Below are 14,256 nucleotides of genomic sequence, written 5' to 3'. Positions count from 1 at the left end.
GAGTACTAGTATTAATTAAGGATTTATTTTCTGGTTTTTGTTATGCCATTGTGTGCAAGCAGACTAAAGGCAGCATTTCTCCTCCTGTTACTTCTTCTAAGATAGCAAGTGTGTTCTAAAATGTGAATGCATCTCTTCTAGGAGTGCTTTCCTCTGTGCTGTCCCCAAAACCAGGAACTGAGAAGTTTCCTCTTTTCTTCTGTCCATCTTTGTGTGCTGAGTGCTCTCACTCTGCACAGTCTCTACTCCTCCCTGCCCAACCTGCACGTAGGAAATACAGGTTTGCTCACTGTCCCCTCACTCTCTACTCTGTTCCTGCAGTGCCCAGGCATGTGTGATGTGCATGTTTAGTGGTTATAAACCACAAGGTCTAAAAAGAAAGTCTGAAAAAAAAATCTCCAACCAGCCCTTAAAGGAACAGTGTGATGTTTTCATTCGCCAGAAGTGACCTGGTGATGGCATTTGTGATTCACCTTGTGTGTGGATGAGGCCATGTGCATGTCTGGGAAGCAGAGAACAGGACAGAGGTGAGGTTTCTCCATGCCCATCAGGGCTTGTTGATCTGGGGAAGGTGGGCTGTGTTTGTGTGCTCTGAGCTCTCTCTGCACCCTTTTCAAGCTTGGGAGGTTACAGAAGTGCCACGTGGCCAGGGGGATGCTGCACTGTCAGAACACCTGGTTGAGCACAGGAAGGAAGAAGTAACGAGTTAATTGGAAGGATTCTCCCTGACCAAATGTGGGTGGAGATAATTCCTCCTCTAGGGTACCTGGTACCTCGTGCTGCATGTGGAAGAGAGATAGAAACAACCAGCTTTCCCAAAAACTTGCCCTGAGTGTGGTTTGTTTTTTACTCTTCCATTTAGTCAGGAGGAAAGGGATCTTGCAATAATTGTATCTGAAGACACTGCACTGAGTGCAGAGGTGTTGTCTGCTGGCTGTGCAGGATATTCATCCTTTCTGCCAGCTGAATGGGAAGGTATTTCCTCATGGTGTTCTGTGGGATTTCGCTGTTTCTTTAACAAATGGAGGAAGCATCACTGACCTCGCCGTGGCTTCGTCCCAAGGATCACCCTGGGAAAGCTGGATCCCATCCCTGGTGCAGTTTAGTGTGTGCTTGGCTTTCAAACTGGTGGCAATAAATTGAATGATAACCTATTGCTTTAGAGTAGTGCTTGGCAGCGTGGAGCCCTGAGCTGATTTGATGATTTCCTGCTTTGATGGATCCCTGGCAAAGGCATAGTGCCTTGACAGTGAAAAACACAACTCCAAGACTGCAGCAGGTAATGGTGATGAATTTTAATAGGAATCTTTGTCTCTGAATAAAAGTTTTATATAAGATTAAGTAACTACTAGTGCTCCTTCTGGAGGCAGGCAGTTGCACAGGAGCATGTTGCTGCTTTAGCTGCCAAAGTTCCTTAACATTTTTATGGTGCCTGGTGATGAACTGCCTAAAGTATTCCCTCTTCTGTGTTTTCTATGTGCTGGTTTAATTCAATTTGTAAAAATTCCTGTGTAATGATTTGCTTTTCCACCTGTTTCTCTGTGCTTTGCACTTGCTGTGATGCTTTTATCTGGGGAGGGTCCAGGTGACAGTTACAGTCAGCAGTCAGGGGAGTGTTTTTGCAGGAGTTGGAGTTAAAAAGTTAAAACTGCTCAAGTTCTGCCTCCTGGAAATACTCAGACTTGTTTACCACCACCAATTTTGATTACAAACCTATTTGCATTTTAAATTTTTATATGTCTGGTCCTTCAAGCAAAGGAGCAGAATGAAATAAATCAATTCTTTCCTGATGCCTGACTTTCAGTTACCAAAAACTAATTATAGTTATACTCTTATCATATAACTAACTGGAGATGTTGTTAGTTACATGCTGAATAGTGATTTTGATGATGCATTTATTAGGTTAATATCTTTCAGATTAATTCACTTTACAGTTAGAGAATTGGTCCTGAAAATCTGAGAACTTCATTGCTCATCACTGCAAGTAAGGAAGCTTTTACCATAACATTCTGGTGATGTGGCCACACCTGGTGGAGAAACCTGATGTGCTGAAATTCATGAGATCAATACTTTCCCATCTGTGAGAGCATTTGGAATCTCTAGACTTGTATTCAGGCAGGAACCCCAGCAATAATTCAGAGTTTCAAGCCAGGAAATGCCTGTTTTAAGTGAATGCTGAGTTTATTTACATTGAAACAGGCAACTTATTAAAAAAAAAAGCTTTATCCAGACAAACATTAGACTAAATAGATGTGATAAATGCTATCCTAGCATTTTTTTTTGTTCCTAAAGCATCAGCATGACAGTTGTTTGTTCCATCACACCAGCATTCTGTCTGCTCCAAGTCATGTGCTCAAGCATCTCTGTGTTGTCTCCAAAGCCAAAAACTCCCTTCAGCCTGAGAGAAAAACTGAATAGTTGTTTTCTTCAAAGCACAGCAAGGAAAGCCTTGTTGCATCCTGGTTCTGTGTCTCTAATTTGTTTTTTTTTTCCCCAAATGGACAGGCCTGCCTTATTCAGTAATCCTTAAAATGACAGCAAGTTTCTTCTCAAAACTTGTAAATAATAATCAATACATGATTTTTGTCTTCTCACAGCAGTAATTTTCCAGGATAAAACACAGAGTTTGTGTCCAGCATTCATTGCTCTGGAGTTTATTGTAGGAAAGTAAGGGGTGCTTGACTTCAGTTTTATCTTGTGATCATGGTGTAAGGAGAGCTGGTTCAGCTGTGTTCTAGAAAAGACACACCTCACTTTGACTCCAGGCTGGGATTTCTTTGCTTCTCTGGGTGCATTTGAGGGGGAAAAAAATAATCCAGTGATTAATCATTCAGTTTTGCATTTCTGAATTTAAAAAAAATGTGTTTCTTTTTTAATGATTCATCGTTAAAACAGAGTCTGTGGAACAGATTAACTTGGATGTTCTTGTAAGCCATGCTTATCTACATAGGGGGATTTTTCCCTGGGGATACTCCAGGATTACTGGTGTGTGTTATACAGGTATAAAGAATGGGATGAAAGCAGAAAGGAGAGTTTTTGTTTATAAGACAGTAGAAAAATCCTTGCCCACTGTCCAGCTGAGATTGTTTTCCTGCCTGGGAGTGCAGGCTGGAATGAGAGAGCTGAGGGGTTTTTATCCCATCCTTCTGTCCTTCAGCTGAGTGTGAGGATTGTTTGTCATTGCTTCTTGGAGAATCAGCCTCTCATCCTCTCCTCATCCCAGCTCCTCACTGGCTGGGAGGATTCCCTTTGTACAACATATTTGCAAAGTGAACGTTTTATGAAGTGATGAATAGAAATAGTTTTGATTATTGGGGAAATTTCATTTGTTTGTTAGTGGAAAGTAGTTCCATTGTTCATACTTCTGTAGAAATAGATTCTCTCCCTCAAGTTCTTCATCCTAGCAACACTGTATTCCCTGGGAACATTGCATTTAATTTGGCAAAGCAAAACAGGTATTTGCTGTTAAATATTTACTCTTGCAGCAAGTTGCTGTTGCAGTTGGAAGCAGGAAATTTTAAAGGAGCTTTTAAGTTGTTATATTGGAATGAAGAGTTTCCATAGGAACTGAACGTAAGCTATTCAAATGTTCCTGGAAAACTAAACTTGTGTCTGTAGTTCCAAACTTAACTACTGTATAAAGTTTTATTTTTCTGTTTTGTATTGCTTAAAGATGTTAAAATGAGGTTTCCAGCTGATGTGTCCTTAAACAAAATTAAAAATAAACTTAAAACCTTTGGGCCAAAGACTTATACCTTTCCAGTGACTGCATTTTTAATGTGTGTTTGGGTGTGCTTGGTGACTTTTGACTGATAAATAAGAAGCTTCTGAATGAATTATTGCTTATAAAGTTATGTGAAAGTCAGTCAATGGAACATTTAGGCAAACTCTGTAGGAAATTACAACACAACCTTGAAAACACACAACTAAAAATAGCGTGGAGTACTGTGCTGTGCTGTGATTCAGGAGCTCTCAGACCAGAAATGCAGAGTCATTAAGCCACTCCTGGAGGTGGTGAAACTCAACATGCCTGGATTTGGGCAGAACCTCACAGATGGGGAAGTTGGGTATCATGTGTTTGTCACAGCTTTATCTGCAATAAAACACAGTTTACTTAAATCAGAGTTGCAATAACACATCTCATAGGGGTCACTGTGCAAGTTGGGTCCTTCTAAATAACCTGTGCAGGTGCAAAAATGCAGTGATTTACTTCTGCCCTCTGTTCCATCACTGTTCCTCTCCCAGCACTGCTCAATCCTGTGCTTCTTTCTCCTGCAGGACAAATTTGGAAGCTCTTCAGAAGAAGCTGGAAGAGCTGGAGCTGGATGAGCAGCAGCGAAAGCGCCTGGAAGCATTCCTCACCCAGAAACAGAAAGTTGGGGAGCTGAAGGATGATGACTTTGAGAAGATCAGCGAGCTGGGAGCAGGGAATGGTGGTGTGGTGTTCAAAGTGTCTCACAAACCCTCTGGCCTCATCATGGCAAGAAAGGTGAGGAGCTGAAAAATAACCATTGGGGGATGCTGTTTATTTATTAAGGACATCTCTGAAATACAATGACTTTATTTACAGAAATAAACCACAAAATGACTATTTAATGTCAACTTTCAGAGAAGGGGATGTGTTTCCAAAAGTAGGAAAGGTTGCACTTCCTTATCCTGCATAAGCTTCCCAGTTTTTCAGAAGCAGTGTCACCTGTGTTAGTAGTGGAAGGACAGGCATTTGTTCTCCCTTTGCCCTCTTACTGAGGAGCAGGAGGCTTTAAAAAGTTCTAAATTAGGGAAAAGTGGCAATATTCTGTATTCTGGGCAATAAGTTCAGAGGAATGGAGAAGGTATCACCTGTCTTAAGAGCTTCCTTTACAGGCACAGACTAGAAAAGTGCCTCTGGATGAGACTGGAGAAGAAGAGAACTCAAAACAACGGGAATGAAGGAATGCATTAGTGTTCAGTGACATCTCCTGTTCTGTAGTGCCATCCTGGGGGGAAATTTCTGTGCAGGAGGGAATTTGTCCTTCTGTGAGAGTATTTTTCATGCTTTACAACCTGGAGCAGTTGTGACCTAGTTTGCAAGAGAACTGAGATTTTTACTTTTTTTTTTTTGGACTGAAATAGCTTGATGGTTTAATTCTCATTTTGTTTACATGAGAAGCTTTCACTTCCTCTCCATATCCCTGGGAACAGAACACTCATCCCAGGTCCCATTGTTTTACTACACTGGGAACTTCCTTTTTTTTTCATTGAGAAGTTGAAGACTTCAGGTATTTCTTTTTAAGAAGGGGACAGTGTCCTCTTCAGCAAAACTAAAGGAAAATGTGCATTTCTGACTGAAAATAAACTATACTCAGGATACTAGCAGTTTGGAGAGATGCAAAGGCAAATGCCCAATTCTGAGGTGTGAAAATTACAAAATACACAAGTCACTGAGGTTTTCTTGAGCTAAATCAATTTAATTGATTTTTGCTGTTTCACCTACTGTGGGTTTAACAGGAAATTTTCACCCAATTCATTAATATTTGATACAACTGAAATGTTTGCTGAATTGCAATTTTTCTTTCATTTATAACCAAAATTTCATTTCCATGATTCTCTTGCTACAATTTTTCCTTTCATATAAGAAGTACAGTGGTATTGTATGGGATAAACAATCTAGTGGGGAAAAAATATTGGGGAATTTTTAATTGGATGTTCAGCTCATTCCTTCCACTAATGCTTTACAAACACCTGTACAGATATATTTCAGCAGCTGCCTCTGAGTCAATGCATCTTTCACACATTTCCCTAAGGAAATGTGCTGGAACAGAAAGTTTCTGCTGGAGAAGTATTTTGTAAGAAGAGGATGGAATTGCTGCCTTTTCATGGGTGCTGTATTGTGGTGTTTGTACTGTATTACCACTATGAAAACGAGGATGGATTATTTCACAGTTAAACTGTAGAATAATTCAGATTGGGAAGAGCCTTGGAGGTCATGAAATGCAACCTTCTGCTCAAAGCAGAAGAGAGATCAGAGATCACAGCAGGCTCAGGGCCTGCCAGGTGTCAAAACCCTGTCAGAATGGCACAAACAAATCCTGAAGGGTGTTTTTTTTTGCAGTTAATCCACCTGGAGATCAAGCCAGCCATCCGGAATCAGATCATCCGGGAGCTGCAGGTGCTGCACGAGTGCAACTCGCCCTACATCGTGGGCTTTTATGGGGCTTTCTACAGCGATGGGGAGATCAGCATCTGCATGGAGCACATGGTGAGTGAGGGAGAGCACAGATTATCCACTGACAATAAATATCATGTATGGAAATAGATATTAAATATATTCCTGCAAACCCTCTGTGCCATCAGCAAAGGACACCACACAAAGGAGAGATGTGTGTTGGATTTACTCTGCAGATCTGAGCTGTTTGATTCCCTTCTCCAGTCTGCTCTGTACAAATGGAGCTTCCCAATTGCTTCTGCTTCATCCTTTTGTTTATCTATTTATCTGTTACAAAATATTTGCCCAATCCTTCTACTTAAACACTTGTGATTGGGGTTCAGCTTAGTTTTTTTCTACAGAATGGACCAGATCACTCTGCTACTGCAGCTGTGCAGACTCTATTCTTATTCCTATGAATCCCTATTTTGTCCCTTTTCCAAATTTTACAGAAAATGCAAACATGGGGAATAGTGAAACAAACCCAGAGGGATCTTACACAACTTTTTTAACGCCAAAAAATATTTCTAACAGTGTTTCATTTTAATACAAAGTACACATTCTTCTCGACATCTGTTTGCCTTTCTCCAGCCATATGGACTCGAAGCATGAAAAGTAAATTTTCTGTAATTAAAGGACAGTCCAATTTATTGCCTCACTTGGTAGAGGTTTTTAACAATATAAAACACAATACAGCTGAAGACTCCTTTATTTTTTTTCCCTGAAAAGAACTGTTTCTTTGGAGAGGAGCTTCATTTTTTCTGGAAAGTGCATGTGATTGTTTTAATGCTTCTCTGGTCCCTCAGAATTTTTAGCAGAAATCGATGGTTGCTTAGGAACAAAAGCTCACAATCCGAGTTTCAGGCATGTGAGAGCCGAAGGGAAGGTGTGCATCCCCCAAAATACAAATTCCTGCTGGGAATTACAAAGTGAAGCTCTCAAAATCGAAGAGAGGAGTGAAAAATGGGAAAGGAGGTGTTAAAAAGCACTGTCTGGGCATTGTTTGGGAATATATGAAATGTCACAGATGTGCACATCTTGCTAAAGGATGTGTGTTACCATATTCCAGAGGAGAGATGGTGACCCAAGAAATAAAAGGCCTAAGGAGTCTCAATTTATTTGTCACTGAGAAAATCACCAGCAGCAATCAGAGTTTGTAGGTTCCTAAGCAGGGAATAATATGTCTGACAGGGAGTATTATGTCTGACAGCAAACATTTTCAATTTAAGAGAAGGCAGGGTGAAATCTGGTGGCTCAGTGCTCAGTCTGGTCCAAGTCAGACTGGATGCAATGCTTTACACATAGAACAACTGATCAATAAGTTATGAAATCAAAGGAGAGGTGGATTATTTAAATTATAGTCTTAATTTAGCCATTAAGATTAATGCAGATCATTGGGTGGAAGTTTTCAGTCTCCTTTTGAATAAAAGATTGGATAAAAATCTTCATTGTCTTCTTTTTTTTTCAGTTGTTACCACTCAGAAATCTTATTTTTAGCAGTGGGTTACAAAACCTAAGTAGGATTACGAACAAAAAGTTGGAGGTGGAAGAGGAATGGAACTGGAGAGTTTGATATTTTTAGGTACCTAAATTCAAGATCAATGCCTAACTTTGCTCAGCAGCAGGTATTTAACAGGCAGAAGGGTTGGAGGCAACTCCTGCAAGACACTGAAGGCTGCAGCCAACATGAGGAGCTGAATTGTGTTCAGCCTTGTCTAGGATCAGAGCTGGTCCTCAGGGAAGGGAAAAAGTGCTTTTTTCTGTACAAAACTATGGTTAATATACCAATGTCTCAGCAGAGACAGCTGTCCAGAAATTCAGACTGGTTTTAACAAGACATTTCTAGAGATGTGTTTTTTTCTTGTGGTGTATTTTTAATCAAGTGTGGAATATGTGGGTGTGTTTTTTACAAAAATACATGATCAAATATGTATTTATATACTTCTCTTCATCAGAGTTGTAGGTTTTAGTCGTCAAGTAATAAAACTTCGTGTTCCAGTTTTTTTGCTTTAAGTGTGTAAATGGTGATGAAAACTTCCAAAGGGGAGGTTAAGGCAGAAGGAAATTAATTACTCCAGTTGGATTTTTATGTCAAATACTGGGAGTTATCCAGTGCTGATCCAGACAGCAGGATATGGTTTTAAATTTGAAAAATTAATTTCCAATTTCTTCTTTGGTTGTATATTCTCTGCTCTAGAGAATCTAGACCTTATGCACAATTCCATTGTTGAATCAGTTGCTAAAAATAAACAGCATTTTTCCCAGTTTTCCTTTTGAAAAGCCCTTAGCAACAGTGGGATATATTTGCCTTTGCTGGGGGTGTTTGTGCTTGCAGGCAGTTTATTTAATCTAATAAACAAGGCCATGGCTTACCAGGGAACCTTCAAAACATTTCTCCCTATTTTGGTTCTTTCCCTGCCAAACCAACCTTCCATCCTTGGAGGTCACCCTGGACCTGCAGAGCTGGCAGAGGCAACTTGTCCTTTGTAGGATCTGCTGTGGGAGAGGAGAGGAACTGGGATTTGGGTTCTCTTGGGATCTTGGGGTGCCCAGAGAAGCTGTGGCTGCCCCTGGATCCCTGGAATGTCCAAGGCCAGGCTGGACAGGGCTTGGAGCAACCTGGGATAGTGGAAGGTGTCCCTGCCATGGCAGGGGTGGCACTGGATAAGCTTTAAGGTCCTTCCAACCCCATCATTCTGGGATTTTCAGGCAGAAAACTCTGTCTTTTCCAGTAGGGTGAATTTTCATCCCCATAATCAAGATCAATAAAATCTCTGTCTTTGGAAGAGGAAGATTTTCATGGGTTGGCTGTGAGAAGGAAAAAATGCATTGGACTGACAGAGAAACCTGTGAAATCCTTCCTGCTTGCTTGTCACTGTTTGTGGACAGTGCTTCCTCAAGGAGATCCAAACCATGGAAATCTCCTCGGGAAGAGCATTGTGTGCAGTGTTTATTTGAGTGGATGTTGTTAGTGGCCAAATGTTTGTTTAAAATAAACAGAAACCCAAATAATTCCTCCTGAGGGCTGATTTATTTGTTTCAGATTTGCACCAGAACAATGTCAAAGCAAACATGAATGGCAACTTTATTTTTTTTTAAACAGATTTAGGCTTTGATTTACAGCCCTGCTTAAAATGTTTTAGAGCCATTGGATTCAAGTTTGACTATTCAAATATTTTTTATTAGGATGGAGGCTCCTTGGATCAAGTGCTGAAAAAAGCTGGGAGAATTCCAGAGCAGATCCTGGGCAAAGTTAGCATTGCGGTGAGTGGTTCATCCACACTCCAGGGCTGGGAATTGGCACCTCTGGGGCTGGCTGGGCACATCCAGGGGTGAGGAGAGGGGAGTATTTCTACAGTTTGAAATGTGTTGCTTTCTTTTCTGAAGCATCTTTGTCCATGATACCTGTGAGCACTGGATCAGTCACACATTCTGCTGGATCAGTGATGCTTCTGGATAAAAATTGAATTCATATTTCCTTATTTTTCAATATTACCTTTTCACCTCCATTCTGCAACAAGCTCTGTATGCAGAACTTCCAGGAAGACTCTGTTTTTCTAGTCTGAGCTGGAGGTCCAAATTAAAACCCAGTGTTGATTGGCAGTGATTACATTTTGGGATTTCTGTTAAGATGCATCCAGCTGGAATTCTTGTACAGACAGAGCATTCAACTCTCTCTTCTGCTTCCTAAATTAATTCCTTTTTCATTTATCTCTAGGTAATAAAAGGACTCACATATCTGAGAGAAAAGCATAAAATAATGCACAGAGGTGAGATAAAAGTTTGTGTTGTAACTTTCCTTGAGTATAATTTTTATTCACATTAAAATACCTCTTTTTTTCTGTGATTGGTTCTTTATGGTTCCGTATGACTTTGGTTCAAGAGATTTTTCCAGGGTAGTGTAAAGCAAACTTTTTGTTTTAAATCCAAATCTCTTACCTGAGCTATCAGGTGTCTTCAACTTCTGTTTGACTGCAGTTTATCTGGGTTTATAATCCCTGTTTGAACCTGCTGTTCTTGCCTTATGTGTGCACACAGAACTTGTCTGTGTTTGAGACTGATTGCAATTAAAACCTCTGACCTAAATTGCACTTGAATAGTCATTGCCATCAAAACTTTTAAAAGAAAATCACTATTTCTCCATCTGTCTTACATTCACATGCTGTTTATTGAGAGCTGTCATGCAGAATTGCATCCTTTCTATATTTTAAAACAATTAAAAAACCACAGTGAAGCTGTGTAAAATGAGACTGTTGCTTCTCTTGAGCCTTCAGCTACTTTAGAATAAACATATTGGATTATTTTCTGCTTATAGTTAGTTGCCCTTTTTAAAATCCAGCTCTTCCATTAATCTGTTGCATGTTCCATTAAAGAAAAATGACCCTTGGCACAGCCCTAAATCCATGATTGCTGCAGTGAGTGTGATGTGAAGGTGGAGTTGGAGCAATCCCTGTTCTTATGGGGCTTTTGGGGGCAGAGATGGAGCTCTGTGTGCAACCCTGAGCAGCTGCTTGGACCACTGAAATAAACCTTCAGATCATAAAATATCTGCAGCAGAGATTAATACATGTCTGAATTTACATTTGCTGCCCAGACCAAAAAGGAATAAGAGGAATTAGCAATCCCATCTTGCACAAGCTGTTGTAGGATCACCTTACACATGAAGTTGTGTTTATCACACATTTCTGTTTTGAGGGGTTTTTTTAAAAACAAATATAGCTCTCTTGCAGAGCAAGGAGGTTGGAGGGAGAACCTAAACATTTCTGGTGATAGTTGCAAAGTCATTTGACTCTGCTCAGAGCATAAGGACTCCAGGGAAAGAGATCACCTTATTTTAGGGCATCCTGGAAGAGTTACTGCTGCATCTTGTTGTTCTCAAGTCAACCACAGCAGTGGGTTGTTACTATGTTGGTTACTTGGGGGATTTTTTTTAGGTTGTTCTTGCTCAGCTGAGGCAGCAGTTTTAATTTATTTATTTATTTTCAGTTTTACAATCTGTAAATCTGATAAATCCAAAAAGAAGCCCTGGTGATCTTAAGTGCAGTTCACCTCACAGTATTTGCTCCATCAGAGATTACACTTCACATTCATGGACCAGCAAGAATTCCTCTTCCACAACAAAAATTCCTGTTCTACATTGCTTCCAATTTCACTGGATTGCCCTTCAGTGTAAAATTCCATGTCCACATTGTGATTTTTATTTTTTTCAGCTCAGTTTCCATGCCTGTGCTCTGACAGCAGCAGGAATTCACGACCTTGTGCACTTCTTGCAGAAGCTGCTCTGTGATCACATCACATCTGTGATGCCTGATAAAGAGGGAGCCCAAATGACATTTTGGGAGTTGATCATGGCCAGTGCTGGCAGCTAAAAGGAAAAGCAGTCAGAATAGTTCTCCCATCTCTGGACAGCCAGTGCCAACTTGCAGCTTCTGTCCTTGATGCTATGCATGGTCTGTCTGTGCCACAGACTTTGGGCATTTTTTGGACTCTCCCTTATGTAACTTGGAGCTCAGGTGAAGCTGCTTCTGGCAGTTTTTCCAAACTGCCTCTTCTTTGAATCCCAGCTGAAATAAACAGTGCTGGTAAAAGCACTTTTCTCTTCATGTAACTGTGTCAGCATTATTTTATACACTGCTCTAATAATTGGAGATGTCTGTGCTTTGCTTTCCCCAGCACTGCACTGACAAGGTGTGAACAACATCTCACATGGGCTGTTTGTTCTCACTCATCCATCCCTGGGGGAAAATGTGTGCACTTGGTGGGCTTGTTTTCAGTAGGATTTATTGCATTGGTGGTGTGGGGAGAGTGGGTGACTTAAAAATGAAGAGACATCCCTGTAAAACATGAGAACACAGCAACAAAGGGGCATAAAATCTGTTCTTAAATCTGAAGACAGCAAGGCTTGTGAGAACTCATTTGCAGGAAGGAATTTATTCCCTTGCTGTGTTTTGTGACTGTGTGGCACTGTCAGCAAGTTTGGGATGCTGAGCTTAAACTTCTTCCATGCGCAGGTGTACCCTGGACTAACTCTGAGGAAAAGTGTTCACTTGGCATTCCACACAGCTTGGGAAAGGAGCTACTGAGCTTATGAGAGCAGGGATGGAAAACACAGTCCTTTTATAGAGGAAAATACAGTCCTTGGATTGCTCATCTGGAGCTGTGTTCTGGTCCTCTCTGAACAGACATGATGGAAATCACAAAACCTCTGGAAAATAAACTGTGGGATACAAGGCAGGCACGGGAAAGGAAGGGGCAAGGAGCATGACTGTGCTAGGTATTTTAGTAATACCATCAGGCATTCTGGAACCTTCTCTGTACTACCAGCTCCCTTTGTATTGTCACAGATCCATCTCCCTGGCCTGGTGAAAGACTTCTCTAGAATTCTCTTCCTGGCCTCTCTGGGGTGGTATATAAAATATCTTCCACTTTCTTTCAAACTTCAATACTTACATAATATACTTTGTGTTCCTTTTGTCTGTTCCTTGCAAGTTCCAGCATACATTTTGCAGGATGCCTTGGCATTCCTGTTCCTTTGGCAATACAAATCTCTGGTTTCCAGAGAAACTGCTGAAGTGCTCAGAGGCTCTGGAGTGAAAATAGAATAGGTGCTACATTTAGAGGGGCGGAAAGGCAGCAGCTTTCCAAACATCACACTGATCACATGGGGTGCCTTGTGTGGAAAATGAAAATACTCCAGGGAGGAGATGTGGTTGCTGTGCTGGTCTGAGAGGTGAAAAAACACTGAAGGGAAAAGCAAAGCCTTCAGAAGACATGGGGGATTCTAAAACTTAGAGATGCTTATAAAGAGAATTCTGTTTGGGGCACTGACAGCAGAATGATGATGATTTTTTTCTTTGCCATTTAATTATGAAGCATTAATGAACTCTAGAGATTAGTGTGAGGATTTGCATCCTTGTTCTGAGTTGAATTTGTAGTTGTGCATTGATGAGCAGCACAAATCTGAAGGCCATATCTGTGATTTCTTCAGGCTCTGCTGTGCTTCCAGTGTTTTGCAAACACTTGTTTTTCCACCTTGCTTTTGCACAGAGCTTTGGGTGCAGATTCCTGTGCAGCTGGGAATCTCTAATCTCTGCTCCCTGCTGTCCTGCTCCAAACCCTCTTTGGGTTGGGTTGTTTTTTAGCTCCTGCTGGAGTTTTAAACTGGTGGGTCAAGTCCCAGGCTGGATTCTTCCTTTCCATGGTGCAGTTTCCCTGCAGTGAGATCTCAGTAGCCCAGATTTGCCTTGAGGAGGTTAAGCTTGCCCAAATTCCAGCTGTGTGCCAAGAGAGCCAATTCCTCTCCCAGGGATGGGGAACTGAGGGCAGCACACCCCAAATACCTGCCTGCATTTTCCATACACAAACCTGCACAGAACAGTGTGCCTGGAAAGGGGCAAGAAAATGGAGCTGCAATTTCCAAAAGTAGATAATTATCCAAACTTTGTTATTCCTCAAACGGGAGCTGGGGGAAGAACGGCTGAAATGCAGTTTTGTTTCATTTTCCACTCCATGGGTTTTGTTCAGTGAGGCATAAACCTCCTGCAGGAGACCTTTCTCCAGTGCTGAGGTGCCATCAGTGTTCTCTCCCCAGGGACATCCTGTGGCCATCCCAGCCAAAGGGCAGCTCCTGGATTATATTTGTGTTATTTGTATTATATTTGTGCTTAAATTCGAAAAGCAAATTAAAATATGTGACAGCCTATAGACTACTGGGTCTGCTCGAAAATGAAATTATGATTCTCTTTCTACAAAACAAATTTGCAGTTCTTTTTTTTTCTGTAGCATTACTGTGCCAGTGTGGGCTGTTGGTTGCTTATTTTGATAATGTGTTGGTAATGACCAGCTAAGCAGTGAGATACAGTAAAAAACCTCCTTACAGATGGAAAAGAAACACTAAACACTTGTTCCCTCTACCTTTGCATTCACAAAGAGCTGTTATTAGTTGCTAAGCTACCAGTGACCCTTATTAAATTTCCACTTAGGAAAAGTGATGAATTCAAAAATCACAAGTGGGTTTTATAACGGGAAAAACAACCTCAAAGTATTTTAAATACACATTTTCAATAATAGGA

The 14,256-nt window shown here is 40.9% G+C and overlaps 1 protein-coding gene across 1 annotated transcript in view; it reads left to right on the top strand.

Annotated features, from left to right (window-relative positions):
- Positions 1 to 14,256, top strand: part of MAP2K1 (mitogen-activated protein kinase kinase 1) — a 31,459-nt gene that overhangs the window by 9,445 nt on the left and 7,758 nt on the right. Inside the window, exons 2-5 of the mRNA XM_085070258.1 lie at positions 4,279 to 4,489; positions 6,092 to 6,238; positions 9,371 to 9,448; positions 9,903 to 9,954. Of these exons, the coding sequence (XP_084926384.1) occupies positions 4,279 to 4,489; positions 6,092 to 6,238; positions 9,371 to 9,448; positions 9,903 to 9,954 (488 nt within the window). The remainder of the gene's footprint in view (positions 1 to 4,278; positions 4,490 to 6,091; positions 6,239 to 9,370; positions 9,449 to 9,902; positions 9,955 to 14,256) is intronic.

This window comes from Lichenostomus cassidix, chromosome 10, assembly GCF_008360975.1.
Source record: "Lichenostomus cassidix isolate B80296 chromosome 10, HeHo_3.0, whole genome shotgun sequence".
NCBI classification, from domain to species: domain Eukaryota; kingdom Metazoa; phylum Chordata; class Aves; order Passeriformes; family Meliphagidae; genus Lichenostomus; species Lichenostomus cassidix.
The sequence above is the reverse complement of the archived record's forward strand: the minus strand, read 5'-3'. Positions and strand labels throughout refer to the sequence as shown.